Consider the following 22200-nt stretch of genomic DNA (forward strand, 5'->3'; position numbering starts at 1 on the left):
ATTATTGCACAAGTCAGTTTCTGCGCACATTTGTTTAGCTGGCAGGTGGTAGAGCGCCTCAAACAGAAGGATTCAGCTTGTGTGATAATAGCCTCACTAATGTTTTGCCTGAGTCAGCTGATTACGTGAACTGCGATGGAAAGTAGTGAAAATTTTCAGCAGTCATTAGAGTATGGGGAAAGCATGTTTTTCCAAATAATATAGACGCTTACACTGTGTACCCTGTTCACAGTGTGCTGGAAAAGACATCACTGACTGTCAAAGAGCTTTCACACTCTGAGCTGGCCTCTTATTAATACTGCTTCTCACCAACCAGCATAGATTTTCTCACTTGTACTAGTGAGGGCCATAACAGAAAATTACCCAAATTATGTTTACCCCAATAGTGCTTTTAAAGTTTAAATTTCCCAAATTGTTTCTCCTCCGCATTTCTTTAAATAAAAGGAAGAAGTTTCATATTAAATAATTAAGATGTAATTACAGAAAAACTGCTGCTTAACCCTGCTGATTACAGCCCTCAGCCATGTTTGCTGCTCCTTACTTCTATCAACACAGAAGTTGTGTTTATTACCATCCACCTCCAGCTATACTCAGACCTCCTTTAAGTTTAAATAGATAGATAGATATTACTTGTTTGATCTTGTGTTTTGACACACACGAAAAATACACATACTTGTTCCTTGTATTATTCATGAAGCCAATTCAAGAGTAAGAACAAGTCAATAAGGTGAATAATCTGACTGACTTCACCTGGTATATGGGGAATCATAGGGCCTAAGGTTTGGACACTTCCCTTAGGCTCTCTCTTCAACGTGAGTTTGTAGGAGGTAAGACCTACATTACATATTAACAAACTACATTATTCATCACTTGTCAGTGACTTGACTGGCAGAAACATAAGCTTTAGCTGATTTAAAACAGGCTTAATAAGATGATAAGAGACTCTAGAGCTCTGGTAGAATTGGAATTATCAGCCATACAGCTACTAACTTTGTCCTTGTCTAGTGTTTATATCACCATCGTGTGACATTTAACACATCTGTGAGGATAAAAAAGTTTTACTAAGCCATGGAACGAAATGTCCACATTTCTTGTGTGGAGTTCTGATAGGGTTGGTAATCAATACCAATGTTTTAACAGTTGCTTCACAATATGGGTATTTTTCGCTTTCTGGTTTACTTTTTGTCCAATACTCCTAATTACTGCTCATTCACTTGCATCACCCACACAGATACCTTAGAGACTTGACAAAGGTGGAAATTTCTACCAAATCGAAGCATATTTCTCATTTTCCAGATAAAGAAGAAAAAAATCCAGGACACACATACCACACAGGTTCCCAGAGAGCAACTAAAGGCAGGTGATGAGTTCCTAATGACTGCAGTTGGCTAGCAGAGCAAGAAAGTGTTTCACCACTACAGACAGTTATGTTGTCACTTTTCTTTCTACATCAGGGTGTCAAGCTTTAAGCTGAAGTGGCAGATCACTCCTTTAGCTGCTCCCTTCCAGCTAAGGACAGTGACGGCTGCATCCAGAGGCAGAAAGGTCAGGCCACCAGGTTGGTTGTGCTAATGGACTGCTGACCAGGCAATAAGCCAGCCTCTCAAGAGACATTGGCAGCCTAGTTCTCACCTCAACTGTGCCGGTCTAATGTCCTTTGCATCACTTTCATCACCACTTGCCCAAACTGGGGCATATTCTCATTTTGCTTGATTTCCCATTCACGCATTGTTTCTTCTTCCTCTGAGCTGCCGATGATGCACTATGTTGTCTTAGTTGTCACGCTAAGTTGACCCAGGGTTGCGTGGCTGATCATGTTTTAAGACTTGAAGCTCAAATCATAGCTGAGGCGTTTGTGAAAGTCCACCTCAAGATGGCAGTGTTCACCACGACAGGCACTGAGCTCAACAGCTTGCCATTTCTCAGCAACAGCAACAGCACTGAGCCCAGGCTTAAATTGAGGGTTATCTCCTGCATTGAAATTAAGTAATGATTGGATGGAAGCAGGTAATAAATGATGTCTGGATCTGTATGGCTCAGTCTGATTTGCATTTTATGAAATTGCTATTTTCTACTTACCTTATAACATTCGGGGCGACTCGGAACAGTTCAGCCTCTTGTTGCTTTGAAACTTGTCACGTAAGGTCATCTGCGTTTATTCCAAAGTCACGCCACAGACTCCTCGGAGCACCACAGCAAGAGGCAGTAAACTTAAAATAAGAAGTGCAATTCACCCGTTAAACCAAGAACTCCGGCCACACGCGGCTTTGTAGCCTTGATGACTAGGATAACTGTCAAGGTTATTTCTCATAAACAAATGCTGACGACTGGCTGCAGGGTGCTAAGTGCGGTGGACGGAGCGTGAATATGCACCCGGCGCAAACATGCTTAGACAACGGATTCTCTGTTTAGAGTGCAATTATAACTGACTCTCACACAAGGCTTGTATTGTATATGCCAGTGTTTATTCTTGGCAAGTCAATATGCACGGGAAACCGCCATAGCGCATCTTTCTAATGTGCTTCAGTCTAGTGGCTTTTATGTCCACCCCAATTAGGCTATTGTAGCCTACCTGACAACAGCCTAACAGGTTGGCGTATGCTTTTGATGCGTCCCTTTAGAGCCAATGAGTGTTATCTGCTTTTATATAATCACACACACACTATAAAAGCTAGAGGACATCCACTATCTCTTTATTCTTTTCTCCCAGTGTCTTTTTTTACACTATCAGCAGCAGCAGCTTCATCATCATCGTCGTCGTCATCCTCCTCCTCCAGCCCAGCCACGGGGTTTTTGGTTAAGCGTCTCTTCAGCCTGCAGCATCTTCGCGGAGAATCTCACCGCGGACAGCCCTCCGGTTCGCTTTAAGTGACGTGACATCGGGCCAATCCCGTCCTCGCTCGGGTTGCCAACGCCATTGAAAGCGAGGGGCGGTGTCCAATGACGAGGGTCGGCCGGGTGGGGGTGCGGGGTGGTTAGTCGGTGTGGTGTGCATCGCCAACCCCTCCTATGGGTTTACACAGAGTTAGTGCAAGATATTCTGCTCTGGGAGTGAGAGTGCAAGGATAAACGCCACACACACGCTGCGCATCCGTGTCACACTGAGCAGCCGTAAGGCTGGTGTTTCTAAGTGGGATCGACTCTGAGCTTTTACACCTTTTTTGTTGTTGGCTTTTTTTTTTTTGTCTTTTTCATAAATGTCCTCGTGATCTTTTTTTCTTTCTTTTTAACCTTGAGTCTGATTATTGATGGAGCTCCGTGAACTTGAAACATAATGGGACACGCGTGTCTCTTTTTGGGTTCACCTCGTCTGCGCCTTAACCTTCACAGGTAGCCGGGGAGAAAAGGAAAGAAAGAAAGGGGGAAAGACGCCGGTTCTCTCTGGACATGCACAGGAGATGAGCATTGATTTTGGGACGTTTAATTGAAGACACCGCAAACCACTGACCACCTTGCTGTGTCTGCTGGAGAGCGACGCTGATCACCGCAATCACCGCAGGTCGCACAATTAGATCCAGTCAATTCCTGAAGTTAAATGGGGGGGGAAAGGAACTGCGACATATGCAGCTTCTAATTTACCCCAGTTTCTGCGACCGGCTGCTTTTATTTAAAACCTGTACTCGTGTCTGATTAACCCAGTGCTGCTGGGTGATTGTTGTTATTATTATTTACCTGGAGCCAAAAGCAGATCGACAGAGGAGGATATCTTTACCTGAATGAACTACTGTACTACTGTGGATGAGAAGACTATGAGCTGACACACTCCAGTTTTTCTTCTGTGCTGCAACCGATTTGGGTATGTAATACAAGCATGGGTCTTTTTTGCCCACTAAGAATTCAAAATCTCACTGAGCTTACTTTGTTGGCTTCATTTATGCTTATTCACTCGTTAAGCAGCCCACTCACAGCCTAAGCTCTTTAATTTTGACAGTTTAAGTGGAAAAATTAATAAGACTGTGTAATGTGTTGTGAAGTTTTGTTGCCGTGGGGGTGTTCGAGGCACTGAAAATTCATAGTGACCGTAAAACGTAGAGGATGTAGAAAGAGAGTAACAGACATTAATGGCTGCTTAAAAGGTTAATGCAGTTTATTTTGGGATTTTCATTTTACTGTTTGAATGAAGTCATGATTTGTGGCTATGTTCAGATTTAAGGGTAAATCCTAAAGAAGAGGGGAAAAAAATATAGTGCATGAATCAGCTGACTGTGAGGAGAGGGATTGGATGATTGTTAATTAAATTTATTTACTGTGCATAATAAAGTTACTTCACTGAAGGGAATCTCTGTCCTGTATTCATAGGTTTATTCGTGGAAGATTCCTGCCAGGAGTCACTGTCTGTAACAACACTGCATAGAAAGAAACCTTTGAGTTTTGAAGGCTGGAAGCATATTAACACTGTTATGGATCTAAAAGACTATTACCTGTTGGGTGCACTGCTTGCCTGCATATGGCTAGATCCTTCAATAGCCCAAGAGCTAATCTACCCCATCAGGGAGGAGTTGCAAGAAAATGTCCTCATTGGGAACATACCAAAGGACCTAAACATTTCCCATACAAATGCTGCCACCGGAACGAGTGCTAATCTTGTGTACCGGCTCGTCTCCAAAGCAGGAGATAACCCACTGGTCCGTGTTCTGAGCAGCACTGGAGAAATATTCACAACATCAAACCGAATTGACAGAGAGAAGTTATGCCCCGGTCCCTCATTTGAGGACAGCGAGTGCTCCTTTGAAATTGAAGTGGTCATCCTGCCTAATGATTATTTCAGGCTGATTAAGATCAAAATAATCGTTAAAGACACAAACGATAATGCCCCCATGTTCCCGTCCCCTGTGATCAACATCTCTATCCCAGAGAACACGCTCATTAACAGCCGCTTTGCTATTCCTTCTGCCACTGACCCAGACACTGGCCCCAACAGTGTCCACAAATACGAGCTGATCAATGGGCAAAGTGCCTTCGGCTTAGACATAGTAGAAACGCCTGAGGGGGAAAAGTGGCCCCAGCTTATTGTGCAGCAGAATCTGGACAGAGAGCAGAAGGACACGTATGTGATGAAGATTAAAGTAGAGGATGGTGGCAGTCCACAGAAATCCAGCACTGCCATTCTCCAGGTTACTGTGACAGATGTCAATGACAACAAACCGGTGTTTAAAGAGAGTCAGATAGAGGTTCATATACCGGAGAACTCCATTATTGGCACATCTGTAGTGCAGCTCCAAGCTACAGATGCAGACATAGGGGCAAATGCAGAGATACATTATGTATTTGGGACTCAGGTGTCTCCTGCTACAAAAAGACTGTTTGCACTGAATGCAACATCTGGCCTAATTACAGTGCAGAGACCTTTGGACAGGGAAGAAACTGCTATCCATAAGCTCTCTGTTTTAGCTAGTGATGGCAGCTCAAGTCCAGCCAGAGCTACTGTTACCATAAATGTGACTGATGTTAATGACAATCCACCTAATATAGACCTGAGATACATAATCAGTCCCATTAATGGCACTGTTTTCCTCTCAGAGAAGGATCCCATCAATACAAAGATAGCACTCATCACAGTGTCAGACAAAGACACTGACATTAACGGCAAGGTCATTTGTTTCATAGAGAAGGATGTGCCCTTCCATCTAAAAGCTGTGTATGACAACCAGTATCTGTTAGAGACGTCCGCACTGCTTGACTACGAAGGGACAAAGGAATATAACTTTAAAATTGTAGCGTCTGACTCTGGAAAGCCGAGCTTGAATCAGACTGCCTTGGTGAGAGTGAGGCTGGAGGATGAGAATGACAACCCGCCTATTTTTACTCAGCCAGTTATTGAGCTGGCTGTTATGGAAAACAACAAACGTGACTTGTTCCTCACGACTCTTAGCGCCACAGATGAGGACAGTGGGAAAAATGCAGAAATTGTTTACCAGCTGGGACCAAATGCATCATTTTTTGATCTTGACCGTAAAACAGGTGTTCTGACTGCATCCAGGGTTTTTGACCGGGAGGATCAGGATAGGTTCCTCTTCACTGTAACAGCAAGAGATAACGGGACGCCCCCTCTACAAACGCAGGCAGCCGTTATTGTAACCGTGCTGGATGAAAATGATAACAACCCCAAGTTCACACATAACCACTTCCAGTTCTTTGTGTCAGAGAATCTTCCTAAGTACAGTACTGTGGGGGTGATAACTGTGACAGATTCAGACGCCGGAGAAAATGCTGCTGTTTCTCTTTCTATTCTGAATGACAATGAGAACTTTATACTAGATCCTTACTCTGGGGTGATAAAGTCTAATGTATCCTTCGACAGAGAGCAGCAGAGTTCCTACACTTTTGATGTAAGGGCTGTGGACAGTGGCAGGCCTCCTTGCTCCTCAGCTGCCAAGGTGACCATCAATGTCATTGATGTGAACGACAACACACCCATCGTTATCTACCCACCCTCCAACACGTCTTTCAAGCTCGTGCCTCTCTCCTCTATCCCAGGATCTGTGGTAGCAGAGGTGTTTGCTGTAGACGGTGATACAGGGATGAATGCGGAACTCAAATACACAATTGTGAGTGGGAATAACAAAGGTCTGTTTCGAATTGACCCAGTCACAGGGAATATTACTTTGGAGGAAAAGCCAGCACTAACCGACATAGGCTTGCACAGATTAGTGGTCAATATCAGTGACCTGGGTTATCCCAAATCTCTCCATACTCTTGTGCTGGTGTTTTTGTATGTTAATGACACTGTGGGCAACTCAACACTCATCAATGATCTCATTCGACGCACCATGGAGACCCCAATTGACCGAAACATTGGTGAAAGCAGTGAAACCTATCAGAGTGGTGACTATTTAACCATAATGATAGCCTTTGTTACCGGCGCCTTGGTGGTGATTATTGTCATCTTTGTGACTGTGTTGCTGCGCTGCCGCCATGCTTCTAGATTCAAAGCCGCACAGAGAAAAAAGCAGGGGGCAGAGTGGATGTCACCCAACACAGAAAACAAACAGAACAAGAAGAAAAAGCGCAAGAAAAGGAAGTCCCCCAAAAACTCCTTGCTCAACTTTGTCACCATAGAGGGGAACAAACCTGACGATCCTGCCCATGAGCCAATCAACGGAACCATCAGTCTGCCCACCGAGCTGGAAGAGCAAGGGATTGGACGCTTCGATTGGAATGCCACGCCGACCACAACCTTCAAACCTAGCAGCCCAGACCTGGCCCGGCACTACAAGTCCGCCTCACCGCAGTCGGCCTTTCATCTCAAGGCTGACACACCGGTCTCAGTGAAGAAGCATCACGTGATACAAGAGCTCCCATTGGATAACACATTTGTGGGGGGCTGTGACACCCTTTCCAAGAGATCTTCCACAAGCTCCGACCACTTCAGTGCCTCAGAGTGCAGCTCCCAAGGAGGGTTCAAGACGAAGGGGCCCATGCACACCAGACAGCAGGTAAAAGAGCACTTTTACTGGTCTATAAGTACTGCGTATAACTGCCCTGTTCCACAGTGCTAAAGTGCCAGTCTAGATTAGGGACTGACTCTAAGGTACTGTGAAGCAACAGAAAACTGTTCAGGAGACACACTGCTTCAGCAGATTTTCCAACCTAAACATAAAAAGAAAAGAGAGAAAAAGTAACTTGAACAACAGCTGATTAATGGAGTTGATTATGGACTCAGCAATCACACAATGCATAATTTGGGGGTAACACTTGCAAACCCATGTTTTGTATTTAATATATATTTAATTCATATTTACCAAATTGCAAGTGGACGAGTGACTGCTTTGCCTTATTTTGTCTCTTCAGTACCCAGGTTAGATCACTGGCAAACATGTACCAACATAACATTAACTGTAACCCAACGATCTTTGTAAAAGAAACATTTTTTTCTTGCCTATCTACTCAGATTGCTGCTTTTCATCATAGACAAATGCTGCACACATCCTCCAAAAAGTAGTTGACTTTTCACCTCTCTCTTTCTCTCTCTCTCTCTCTCTCTCTCTTCATAAAACTCTTGAGTGTATTCATGTTTTTTTGTTTGTTTGTTTCTTTATTATTATTATTTTTTTGGTGTGCATTATAATATCATGAAAGACTTTGTAACCTTTTCAACACCTGCAGCAATAACAACATTCAATAATTAGACTGCTGCAATGGTATTGTGAATGTCACTGTAGGCTTTGCCACATCATCTGAGCTTGAATTAAATGCCTCCTCTCAAAGCACACTAGCGAACTGAGTGAAGCTTGTCTGGAACTTGATACACATCCAATTCAAAAAGGATTAGCCAATAATGAGCCTCAAATTTCAACGTAATCCATGCTGCTTTTTATCAAAGCCCTATTAATTTTTCTGCTAATAAAGCACCACTACACAACACACAGTTTTAATCTAATGGAACACACGTGGACAAATATTGGGAACTGCAGAAAAGAGTGAAGAAAGAGCGCAGAAGGAGAAGGGAAGGCAGAGACAGAGGCTGTTGTCGACGGGTCAGGCTTGACGGTGGTACTGAACCTTTAGGTGGCAGTGTTGCGCTGCATGGCAGAGCTTGGCACTACGCCAACCTGCAGTGGACTTATAAATGCAAGGGAGGAGAAGAAAGGAGTGAAACCTATGTTAGTGTTCTTAGTGAAATACTCTCGCCTAATGATGCAGAGGCTGCACAGGAAAGATTGATAATGGCAGTTAGAGATGTGAGTGATAAGATCTATCCGGACGAGCGAGTGGAATTACAGGGGTGACACTGTGCGACTCCTGTCGATGCATACCTCCGGGTCACTGCATCTGGGGTTGCATTTAATGTGTTTCTGTGTGAGAGGTAGCAGTCAAAAGAGGCATTCAGTGTGCCATCATTTGCCAGGCGCCGTTAGTGTGTGTTTGTGTGTGTGTGTGTGTGTGTGTGTGTGTGGGGGGGGGGGTTGGTGATGTGTGAGAGAGAGATGAGACGAGGCGATGAAATGGGTGATGCTGGCGGTGGCAGCGGGTGGGGTGAGGTGGGGGCCACTATTCAACCCTAGAGGAGGACACATGAGATATGACACTATACTGTAAGCACAACTTCATTGATTTGCTCAGTCATCCTACAATTCCACACAAGATTTATTGGGATCAATAATTCTGACAAATGATTCAAAGAAGCACACAAACAGAGCCATTGTATTCTATATTGTGCCACCGATATTATAAATGATGCACTGTTACAGACGCTTTTGGGCACAGACTTATGTCTAAAATGTTCTGTACAGTTTCGTGTTTTTCTCTGAACTTGTGTAAGTTGTGCCCCAGTCTAATTCTACTACTGTTCTGCTATTACTTACTGATATAAATTAGTTGAAATAAGTCCATTGTCTTTTATTTTTATGAAAGGGAATAAGAGAATCATATCTTTAAAAACTCTAAAGATGCATTTGCTTACATATTAAAACAACATTATCATACAGATATGCACAGAAAAGAAGTATGAGTTCCTTTTCTTACCAGTATGCATGGTTACATTGCGACTCCATACAACAAAGCACTTTATCTCCATTAAATAGTGATTATCCGTCTTTCCATTATTGGCTGATATCAATCTTTCAAATTTGTAAAGAAGGCCCTTACAGCATGCGGTTGGTTCTTAGTCATAATTACTCCAAAAAACATCTCACAGACAAAGACTCCAGCTCAGATTGGCAGTTATTGATTGTGGTTAAATGATTAGACTGCCCCGACTGCACTGACATGTCTTTCTGGATAAACCAGGGTATGTTATCAATGCCACTGTTCCATCCATTGTTTTGATTGTTTTGTACAATGCAGCCATTTGTATTGACATGCACATGTCATCTCCATTTCATGATCATTCATGCGGAGATGCCCATCCACTAAATTCTATGCCTTTTGGATTTGTGCTGTAGTTTAAAAAAAAAAGAAGATCAAGAAAATACCAATTACCTTTGACTGAATCTTTAAACAGACAGTATACCCAAAAGGTAATATCACCGGATTATCATATCATTCTCTGCAGAGTAGAAGCGCTTTAGAAGAAGATAAGAGCTACATTATTAAAAGATTTCTTATATATACAGATAACAAAAATGAGCCAATTTCATTTAAAGTTATTACTGGTTAGTTTTTGGTTGGAAAATGTGATTTGATGTAATATATTGAAATTAAAGCTAAAGGTGTTAAACTGCTGCCATAGTTAAAGGATCCAAAAAGGTATACGGTAGGAAGATCAAATTTAGCACTTAGTTTGCTGCCCTATGACTAACAAACCAACACCAATAAACAACTGGTGCCTGAAGTTAACACGAAACAGTAAAATAGGAAGTTCAAGAGGAAGACACAAGCGAAGCTGTGGGTGGATCGCTTTTAAGATTGACCTTCTCTCAAGGAATTGAAAAGCCATTTTCTTCCAGTTTTCAAGAGTCACTTCTATGCAACATCAGCACCAGTCAAAAAAATAAGGAAACTGAAAGGAAATTGACAAACGATTAGACAGAGAATAAGACACTGCGAACAACAGCAAAGCACGAAGACGTCAGTGCTGTCTTCTTTTTAGGTGATATAGAGCGTATAAGTAAAAGAAATAGCTTATCTGCAGTAGCGTTATTACGCACTAATGCCTAGTGCAATCAGTTTTATACAGATCCTTATAGCTTATAGCAATAGGGGAATCTTTGCCTTTCCTTTCATTTTTCTCACTTATTTTTTTACCCTCTAGGGACCTACATTAGTGTAAACAACACAGAGGGAAAAAAGCATGAAAACACTGTCCTAGTTTCACTAGGCAACACAAGCATCTAAGAAACGGAGGATAATAATCATCATCATTCTTATTCTCATCCTGTCAGTAGTCATAGACATAGATGTGGCTCACTACCACAACATGAGCCCAGTGGCTATGCATTAACTATGTACTGTGCATCAGATCCCAAGGCTCATGTTAAGAATACGTTAACATGGTTTTGCTGAGGGGAGCAGGGTTTGAAAGTAGTCTCAGAGACAGCGAATGCAACATCATTGCTGACTGATTGCAATCTACATTTTCCATATATCTAGTCTTCAGAATTAAACTTGAACAAATCTTGTAGTAAACGCGAATAAAGGGATGTTAATTATTACGTTTGCTACCACATATTGACAAGTTCACACAAGATGTGTTCTCTCTTCCGTCACTTTGCGGAAGCAACATTACGTATGTGAGAATCCACAGTTATGGGCCCTGTATGACATTTTTCAGTTGTGCAACCTTGTGGTCTGAACACCTAATCTGTAACATGTAGGCTGTAGGCTTCTAGGTTGTTGTTGGGTTTTTTTCATGCACATGCAAACACGGAAAGGAAGCGTGCATTGACAATTAACCCATCTCCTATTGCTGTGATGTGCTTTTCTTCACCCCAAATCTGCCTCAGGCTGGGGGACATGTAACAGCTTTCTATCTGAGCAGTCTCAGTTTAGTTTCCGCACATATAGAGCAAATGGCAACATGTGAATATGGGTTAATTATTCCAAATAATACTGGAGGTATTTAAAATTTGATTCAGTATTTCTGTCTACATCTGACTCATGGATCATTTCCTTCTCTGTGTTGAGCACTACAGTGAAAATAGGCGTATGGTACATTATCTCATAAACAACAAGCAGGGTTTTAAATATCACAGTAACTGGAGTATTCAGTTTAAAGCGCAGGATATTAGAAGACTTGTGGGAAAAAAAGGGGGGAATCCTCAGCGAGAAGATTCCTGGAGTTGTCAGTAATGTAATGAATGTAATGAATGGACATTCTATGCAAACAGGAGTTTGTACAGACCATTGTAATTATGGAGCCTTGAGGGAGTCGTCCTTCTTGTGCAGGTTCATTTGCCACATTAATAAGGGGATTAGTAGTATGTACGGGGGCTGATGGCAGCAGGAGAAGTTTGAGAAGATTAATGAACTATGACAATGTTGCACCTGAGGGGAAAAGTCTGTTGCAATATCTTATGGGTTGTGCTGACACAGAGTTTGGCAGTATGAAAGAGGAAGATGGAGAGAGGCCAGTGATTGCTGCCGACTGTGATCATACATCGTTTCTCCCAAGCTATCCTGTCACTTAATCAGGATACCGTGTTTGTGATCTCTTACACTGAGCATGTCCTTCATACATTTAACTAATGGCGTTCCAACAGCCTTAGCATTTTTTGTAATAAGAGGAAGAACGGAAAAAGGACACCAACATGTACAAAAGGTTAAATTGGGTCACTAAGTAAAGATATTAATTAACCAAATCTGTGAGCAAGCTCTGTGAAGTTAGGTCTGTTGCCAACATCTGCTGAATAATTAAGAAAACAGCAGGTAAATCCAAGAAGATAGATCTTTAGCGCTGCATCTTCTTATTGAGTAAAATGTAGCAGATCCTCAAAACAAATGTAGCTGTCTGGAGAAAGTAAGACAGGAAGTGTGCGAGTGAAGTTTCTATCAAAGCTTTAAATTATCAGTGGAGGATTTGCAAAGCCCTTCACCACAGAGAACATTGTATCTGCGTCTTTAAAAAACTTGTCATGTCCTTTATATTCTAGGTGGGTAAGAGGAAATGAAATGGATTGCGAGCTATACTATGGTAGTGGGTGTGAGTACTATCAGAGTAGATTATTGCCCCAAGGGGGATCCAGTTTTGTCTGCACAAAACAACAAAATAAATCAAAGCTCCCTGTTGATACACTGGCTGAACTATGGAGTTCATTTATATGTTTTTATTTTCCCCTGTTTCAGAAAAATGAAGTGCTACTGATTTCTAATATATTTATATATTTATTAATTTATGGGCCTGTTTTTTCTTTTTTTTTTGTAACTGCCAGGGACATAATTGCCAAACACAGATGATGGCAAATTACCAGGAATTACATGTTTGTTGTTGTTGTTGTTCCTTTGTTTGTTTGTTTTTTGTGAACATTTCATGAATTTTTCCCTCATCTACAGAAACCTTCTCATCATTGCGCTGTTTCATTCTGTCCAAAATATACGACACCGTTTTGATAATGACAAATATTGTCTCTTATCAAAAGGTCTCTTGCAAGTGTGTTCATATGTGATTTTATTTGATTTTTTTCACAGCTGCTTTGTTGTTTGTCCATCACTTTTGGCTGGCAACCCATTCATCTTAAATTTATCATCCATTTCTGCAAATTCTCGAAGCGCATTGATTGATGATCAGTCTTCAGGGGCTTTGCTTTGTGAAATTAATGCACAAAAGTCATAGCGGCTTTTGTAGGACTGTCATTACTTAATTCATCTCCATGTTTTCACTAATCCACAAAACGCATTTCCCATTTTTCTAAGGCAATCAATCAAGTTGACATACTAGCTTCGTGTTTTTTTTCCTTTTCTTTTTTTTCCCAACACTGCATGACGTGAAAAGACAAACTGCAGCTTAAAACACTTAAGGTATCAACACCTCATCTGAAATTCTCTTGAATTTTCCTTAAAAATAAGAGTAGAGGGTGGAAGAAAATGTTTCTTGACTTCTTGCTTGTCTATAAATCTATCTATCTCTATATATATTATATAAAAAAAGATGGAGTTATGATGCTACGTCATTGTTTGAATGCCCCCAATCCCCCCTTCCTCCCCACCAACAACAACCCATCTCTCCTTTCCACTCCTCACTTGACTCCTCCACCCACTCCTTATCTTCCCCGTCTCCAGCCCTAACCTCTCACCCGTGTTTTACTGGGGTCAGCGCCGTTACATACGATGTTAAATCACCAAAGGTGTGTTCACCTTTGTGTTCTGATCATTTGTGACAGATGAGGGTGCTTTGTGTTCAACACATAGCCCAACTTTCATTCTTTTTTTCCCTGTTACCATCCTCTCTCCGTTTATCATCAGAGAAAAAGGGTGTGCGGGTAAAAGATGGGCAAAGCGGCGCTGTCTATTCTGACATGACAAACCCAGAGGGAGATGTGTCCTTGTCATTGGGGTGTTGCGTCAAATAACACACAGGCCGCTGCTCTGTCACTAGCGTGTGCCAGTGTCTAGACTAATAGTTGTGTTAATGGCATTGCCAGCCAAAACCCCCCTCAAGCTAAGAGCCTCACTTGACTTGAAATGTGACTGCCATTGACTGCTTTGCCACTGGGCCTCATAGCTCACAAAGACTCTGTAACCCTCATCGATGTAAATCTTGTATATATGAGATGTTTCATGTAAATTGAACTCCTGGTAATCTTGCCTAATGTGCTGTGTTAAACAATAATGGACTTGTTTTATTTTAGTTTTGTATTATTTATTTCCGCTGCCTTCTCCTTTTCCTTTTTTTTCATTGCTGGCTATACATTAATTACATCTGAAATAAACTCTTCCAAATCTCCAGTACACTGCAAATCCCACTCTGTTTATAAAGCCTTTATTTGAACAGTGGTATTCTACCTTTACAATTTCATAATAAATGTTTCAAAGAGATCATATCTTTCTTGTTTGGAATTTGTCCGTTTGTTCTGCCTCTGTGATGTTGTGATGGGACATTATGTATAAACTGGGATATGTTTCAGTCAAGCTACCATGTGCGCACCGATTCTAATCAGCGTTTGCTCATATACATGTGCTTCGGCTCATTATGTTGCCAACTCGTGTATTTTAAGAAGCAAACAGATTTTCTGCTTTGACTGATCTGGTGTTTTTAAAGAGGCATACAAAGTCACTGACACACAGCCAACCCGATAATTCACTTAGAGTGGAAGGGAAATTTAATTCAAGGTTAATTTACAGAGGTATGTCATTTGGGGGGATTTCACTGTTCCTCAGTCTTAAACAGTCACACGTGCAAATGCTGTCTTTAATTTTCCTTCCAGCTGACCTAAATACATGAATGTTAATGAGATCAAGTTAGCAGCTGCTCTAAACATGTGACGGTGACGGATTTTTACACATACTGTAGTGCTTGTTTGGATAGCACCAGAAAATGGGCTCAGAGTTTTTTCCAAGTCTTGTATGTTTCCTCCTGTCTCTACTGGCCATGAAGAGATCAAATCTTTTTTTAAAATAAATAAATAAAGGACATGAGAGAAAAGCTTTTCCTTTATGAAAAATTGATCCTAAAATTTTCATAAAACTTCCAGCCATGCATCCATCTGACTACCTTCTACAGCTTCAGTTTTATAAGTGTGACGCCCCACAACCAATATGGACCCGAGGAACCGTTACAGTGAGTTTCTTTGCAGTTGCTCACATCCTTCTACAGCAGGACTTTAAAACCAATTTTAAAACATACGGTGTGCATATATTTGTACAAATCTGACATGGCTGTAAGCTAAATGTGGATAATAGTCTAATATGACTTCAAAGAACATGAAGCCTTTCATGAATTGTCTGACTGTAAGGCTGCACAGAGAAAAAATGCGCAAGTGAATTTTCTTTATGGTAGTATTTTAAAATTGAGTTCTAAAACACTCAGATTGTGTTGCCTCTTCACTCTTTCACATCAGATTTTTGTATTATCACATATACATGTGAACGGGAAACATACTAACCATTAGCAGCTGGGAGTTCCTAACCTATACCATCTTCATCATCATCATCATCATCACTGCCAGCTGCATCCTAATAAACCCTAACGCCGTGAAAATGTATATATTGTGAATATGTCTATATATCTATGAAATATTTATGAAAAAAAGATATATTTTTTGCAGCTATTGGCATTTTTGTACTGATGCTTCCATTTTTTTTTTAAATCTTCAGCTGTTTTCCAGTTAAAGCAGTGTAGATGTGTCACCTCTTAACTGGTTTTTGGAGAAAGGGTGATGGGGTAGGGGGTGGGGGGTGGATTTCAAATTGCTACGACAACACATCCATGGAAAGTAGGGCTAACTCAGCTTAATCTGTCCACTGAGTCTGAAAGCCAAAGGCAGAGCTTAGTCTGCATTTGAGTGAAGATGAGGAGGGGGGGGAAGAAAGGATAAATAAATAAATATAGGCTTTAAAGTTTGACCTCATATATATGGTCACTTTCAAAAAAGCTGTCTGCACTTACTGAGTAGAATTTGAAACCTGACTTCTGACCTAAAGGATAATCATAGTGCTGGTCTATGAAAAAAAAAGTTGGGGTGGTGATCAGGTTAGGTAGGCAATCCTAATCTTGCACTTCCAAACATTTTATGAGAAATATATTTTCAGTGTTTCTCAGTCTTGTAAATCATGTCCTAAATTTAGTATCATTTGTGGACAATTGAGGGAACACATTGCATAGAGCTAGAAAAAAACTGCTCTCCCACCACTGAATTTGATGAGACTTTCTTTTGCTCCTACAGGCCAAATTTAATGCCTCACATGATCTCATGTACCACCTCTATGTGCATATACTGGTTAGTGAAAGACTGAATGTTCTCCACAAACCACGTCTTCAATTAATATCCCAGGCGCAAGATGTAATGTAAGCTTTGCCAAAGTGGAGGAAAATAACAGACTGCGCAATACAAAAGTCTTGTCTCACATATTGAAGCTGAACCACTTCAGCAACCAGATGCATTAAGCTGTGCGTGGATGCTTCGCAGAAAAAACCGTGTGTCTACCACAATCAGGCGTAGACAGTCTGTGCAGCAAATTTATAAAGCTCCAGCATTCAGACTGTTCTGTTACACAGTTCATCATGAAACTGCGCACGACAGAGCTGAACATCCACTTGAACAATTATCCACATGTGGATGATGTCACATGCCTTTTTAACCTTGTTTGGGCAGAAATCAGATTAATTCTGTTCCTGGTCTTCTACCAGCCGTGTCCTCAAAGCAGCACTTGTTTCATTATGCATAGTCACTATGCATTAACATGGATGCTAATAAACATGATCGTCTCATGACCCATAGGTGTTCGAACATATGACTCGCTTCCGGTAGTCGAAGAAGTCTTCACATTTTCAGCAGCAATCCACCTGGTTAGAAGGACAAGTTCTGAATGATAAATGTAAAGTATTATCAAGGTTTACATTAGAATCAAACTCATTATGCAGGGGGAAAAAATCCCCCTAGAGAGTGTTTTCTGATTAAATCTGATCACAACAGTAGAGTGAATGCACTTGTGTGCGTTCCACGCTGCTGTTCACTTGAGAGGCTACCTATTATACAGCCCAATTTGGGGAAGATTATGCGTGCTACAACTATATGTTGTAACGACACACATGAAAAACGCTGAACTCTGATCAAAAATTCAAAAGAACTCTAATGTGCAAAAAGAAAAAAAAAAGATGAAGGCTCCAAAGTCTCTTTCGGGGGTTTCCTTTCTCTTTGCTGCATTGCAGCATCAAGCTCTTCTCCGTCATAAAAGGCTGTCTTCATACACTGTGGATTGCATTTTTATAAATATGAGGATGTGTTTTTGAAGTGGTCTGTGAACACAAGGGACTGAAGTGAAAAAGGTTAATTTCAAAACTGACTTCAGCTTTACCTTTGTTATTAAACTGATAATTGCCCCTACATAATGTTGAAATCAATATTTTTATCAAATTTGGTTCACATTAGCTAGGAGGCTGACTTGCACTCTGGGGGCAACAACCAATTTTTCAGAGCTTCCAGTGTAGCCAGCCAATATCAGGGCTGACACGTTTGCAGGTAATTGTTTAGAAATGCAGATAATTTTAAAAAGGTAATAAAAAGCTAAATCAATGTCAGATGATAGCCGACTGTTTTGAGATTGCTTTCGGAAAATGCAATCTCTCTTTTGCTTCCCAAATGGGCCGCTAACCAGCATGCAAGAAAACCCTGCTCAATCCTGATTGGTCAATAGCACTGAGACTACAAGTGAATGTCAAAAAGCTTCCAGTACCAAAGATTTCTCCCTCTTGCCTACAGATTCTACATATTCACAAGCAGATGTCTTATTATGGAGATTAACAGATTAAGCTTAATAGACTGGAGAAATTTCATAGATGCTGGGCTTTTTTTTTTTTTTCGTGTTTTGACAAATTTAGGTGACAAAAAGAAACAAAAAGTTTAAGTAAGTAATAAACAAAGCAACAGTTGATATATTTGGGCAAAGTGCAATTTACATTAAAAGGGCCAAATAGCTGCTTTAAGTTTTTAGCAAACATGACTTGACTGAATATTCTCACATATGTTCCACTCATATTTTTCCATGAATTGACTGATGTCTTTTGAAAATTCTTTTTGCTTGGAGCGTCACCAAATTATTCATGCGCCCGATGTCATTCCACTGAATTAAAATCAGCATCAGTCAGACACTCGAAATTATTTTTCTGCCATTATTGTTATTATTATTTCTGCACATGCTGATGCACATGCTGTCATATTCCCCTTTAGTCTAGTTACACAAACATTTCCCCACAGTGGGTTATTGATCTATAACCAGTTTATAGTTTTTTGTAATTTCCCATGTAGGGAAACATTACGAATGTTTACTGCATTTCTTACATTTTAATTCCCGAATGTATTTTAACTCTAGAGAAAGAGAAAACTGTTCATTTTTACTGTTACAACAGTAACACAGAATCCATCAGGACAGCAGTGTGTTGTGCACTGAAGTTGCAGGCGGGGAAAACCCCATCTAGCATAATGTGTCTCTATCTTGGAAGAAGGTCTCGCTTCGCAGTGGCCACATTACTTAGGGCCTGAGCCAAGTGTGATTTTTCTGTTTACTTTTATTTCCAAAGACAGCAAACAACAAGACCAACCAAACAGCTGAGTAAAATAAAAATAAAAGTGGCCCAAGGGTTCCTGAGGTGACCTCTGGACCGGAAGGTTGTAGGGTCAGCTTTGGCCTGGCAAGATATATTAGAAATAATAAAATAAAACAAAAAACAGCCGCTTATATGCCTGTAAGCAAGGCACTTTTGTTCCAGTGGGGTTACTTAGTAGATAAAAACTGCAACTTTCAAGTGTAGATGTGTAAACCCATGTGAGTGTGAAGCAGGATAATTCTGGAAAGAGATATTTGCTCGGTGAATCTACCCTGTATTTAAAAAGATAAAACTTCGCACCGAGGGAAAGAGTGGTGAATTGATCTTTATGCTTCTCTTCTCTATGACATTTTGACCCTGGATTGAAATTTAACCGCCACTCCTGGGTCTTTTAAGCACATAAACACGATATTTAGCTGTAGTCTTCTTACAACTTGGTTAGTTGATTCCACATGGATTCTTACGGCAAACACCTCAGACTTAAAATGCATGAATATCATTTTATAGGGATTCTGAAGGATTTCCATTTAAGAGCACAGTAATGAACAACATGAAAATAGAAGCGATGCTGCAACCTGCAACATTTTTGCTGCCTTTATGAGCATAAACAGCTTTCTACCAAAAATACTCTTAAGTAGTAAATTAAACTTTTGACCCTTTGGCGCTTTGCAGATTTGTTCCTAGACTTCAAAATAATACCACATCTGTGCAGATTCTGTTGGGAAAACATTTAACGTTGACACAGTGACTCCAGAAGGTATCGCTTGAGAGAGGAGCAGCAGCTACATTGGTATTAGGTTTGGAAGAGGTTTGATCTTGTGATTGAACTGCTGCAGATCATAGAATTAAGCCCACATTATTTCCCATGGTGAAACAGATGAAGGCCATTGATTAAATGGTGTTAAGACTAATTATATATTTCCTTAAATCTGTACTGTATCATTAATAGATTCCCTTCATCACAACAACAAAAAGCAACAACACTTAGCGTGGATGGCTTATTATTTCTTTTCTGGCAGAGAGTACAATGACTGAATTAGCAGACATATAAAGCTCTTCAGGGAGCTAATTAAATAAGAAGTTGTGATGTATGGCTGCTAGAAGGATGTGTGTCAACTCGGCCCTGTCCGACGTATAGACTGAAGATTTGTATTGATCGTATGCTTTGTCTCGTGCCTCAGGCATCAGCACGCCGCAGTGTAAGCCATGCGCCTTGCCTTTGTCTGTTGAGTTGAGCAGATAAAGGTTGTGATAAATCTGCCTGAGAATAAGCTGTCATAGAGGTGGCGCACATGGGAATATTTAACACAAACATAAAAAATGGCTTGTCTGTTGTTTTATCGTCGAGGGTATAAGAAATGGCAAGGTTTTAAAATACTCTCACCTCTGTATTTTTGCACTTTTCTATCTCTGCAGCCCTCATATGCACAGAAGTTTGCAGTCCTGCTCATCTTTGTTAGGCCCATGGAACAGACCTAAAAAAAAAAATGGGGGAAGGAAAGGAAGAGATGCTTTGCACAGAATGGTGAACCAGCACCTTATCTTCTCTCAGTAATATGCAGAGGTGTAAAACATTTGGCTAGCTTATTTAGATGAAATGATTTAGTCCTGGTTGCGCAGAGTTAGCGAAGGCTGAATCAAGTAGTGTGTTGGGGATGAGGAGGGAGGAGGTGAAAATTGGTTTCCACTATCTTACGGCACACATAGAGACCCAGCCCGGTTTCCTCTCTCTCCACAGACTCCCTTCTGACGATAACGTGCCCTGATAATGGATATATGCACCCAGATTTATTTTCTATTTCCTGCCACAACTGCTTTTCCAAGAAACTTTTTTTAATGTATGAGTTTTATGGCTGCTTTCAGCTGTGACATTCAGACGGCAGAGTTCCAGTAGCAGAGAATTGAGGGGAACATTTGCCATGCAAAAAATAGAAGAGGGTGCTCTTTTGTGGCCTGAAACTTTTACTGTAACATATATAAAAAGGATATAATGGAAGTTCAGATGCAAAGGAAGTGAAACTTCCACTCTGCTGATTTGTCTGCCTCAGTGCCTGCTCACAGAATTTGTATCCCACTTGGCATCATTGCAAGAAACTACGGTAACACAGAGCATTTCATTATAGTCTCTCTGTTGCTGGAATGGTCTCATGGCCATCTGATTTATTAGGCTATCATGGATGAAAATTAGTTGGTCATTTATTGGTCAAAATTTGAAATCCAGTCTCGCAAAGTTTACTGTATGGGAGATGGTCTGAGTGACTTATAGATGACCCGAGAGAACATCACAGGCCCTAGTTTGACTATATTTGCCCCTTCCCCCTTAAATCTTTCAGAAGCGTTGGCTTTGTTTGTCATGTGACATATGACCCCATGACATACTTGCTAGGGCGTTTCAGTGTCCCAGAAACCAGCCCAGTCTCTGTGCTGGGAACAATAAGGTTCCTTCATCACCACAGACTCGGGACTTTGGTTGCCCCAGGCCATACATCACATGAAATCCCACATGAATCGAATACATGTGTGTCTGAGTGGAAGTGTGTATTTTGTTGTGGTGATGATGGGACTGTATTCAACACTGCTCTAAGCTGTTCACCCATTGAGATTAGTGACTCCCTTGTTCTGGTCCATATCTTCCCTGTAGGAAGTGTGTGCATGTGTGTGTCCACTTATTAATAGCCCAGCCTCTTGGATGATATTCATAACCAGAGCAGGACAGAGGGGGGTTTTATGCAGCACACTTGGCAGATTGGACTGATTCATATCTTAAAAGAGGACGTGCTTTGATCTTGTGTTTATTTTGTGATTAGGAACACACAGTTTGCCGTCAAAGATGTGCGTTATTGATTTGTAAAGGTTGAGCTAAGATGTTTTTAATAATTTTAGATTTTAAGCAACTTTACCTTTATAGAACAAAAATTCTCTTCCTAATATTGCATTCATATAACTATCCACATCTCAAGTGGAGATACACACGTCCTTAAATAAAGAACTGTGAATTCAGCATTTTGCCAAAACTGCTCCCTTTTTATTGGATACACTGTGGACACGCAATTTAGAGTGTTGATGGCTCAGTGAGAGACTAAATGACTTGTTTGGTGCAATGAAGGGTCAGTTTGTCACTTAACATTTTTTGCATGAGTGTGCACACGTACACACACACACACACACACACACACACACACACACACACACACACACACACACACACACACACACACACACACACACACACACACACACACACACACACACACACACTCATATTCCATTATTAATGTATCTTACAGGTTTAACTTGGCTACCTCATCCTATCAGTCAGCTCCTGTAATACTGGCAAAATTGACCAGTGCTCTCCAAAGCATGAATCCCTTGGATGCTGGTTGTTCCATGATGTTTTTATAAGTAAGAGTATGAACATTATTAGATCAGTAAACAACTACTTGCTGTGTAAAAACGGGAAGTAATGGTCTTAGTCACACTCCCTCTGTGTGTTTTGCGGTCCAAGCAGTGTTTTGGTAGCCGGTCCACCTGCAGGTGCAGGACAGCTCCCTTTGAAAGTG

The 22200-nt window shown here is 40.9% G+C and overlaps 1 protein-coding gene across 2 annotated transcripts in view; it reads left to right on the forward strand.

The window, feature by feature from the left end:
• Positions 1 to 3001: 3001 nt before the first annotated feature.
• Positions 3002 to 22200, forward strand: part of pcdh9 (protocadherin 9) — a 199447-nt gene continuing 180248 nt past the window's right edge. The window contains exons 1-2 of one of the 2 annotated variants that reach the window (XM_080885726.1): positions 3002 to 3796; positions 4300 to 7436. In XM_080885726.1, coding sequence (XP_080741852.1) covers positions 4401 to 7436 — 3036 coding nt within the window. In that variant the 5' untranslated portion in view covers positions 3002 to 3796; positions 4300 to 4400. Of the gene's footprint in view, positions 3797 to 4299; positions 8956 to 22200 lie in introns of those variants that run through there. The other variant, XM_080885727.1, reaches the window with a different exon arrangement.

This window comes from Rhamphochromis sp. 'chilingali' (genome assembly GCF_963969265.1).
Source record: "Rhamphochromis sp. 'chilingali' genome assembly, chromosome: 6".
NCBI lineage: Eukaryota > Metazoa > Chordata > Actinopteri > Cichliformes > Cichlidae > Rhamphochromis > Rhamphochromis sp. 'chilingali'.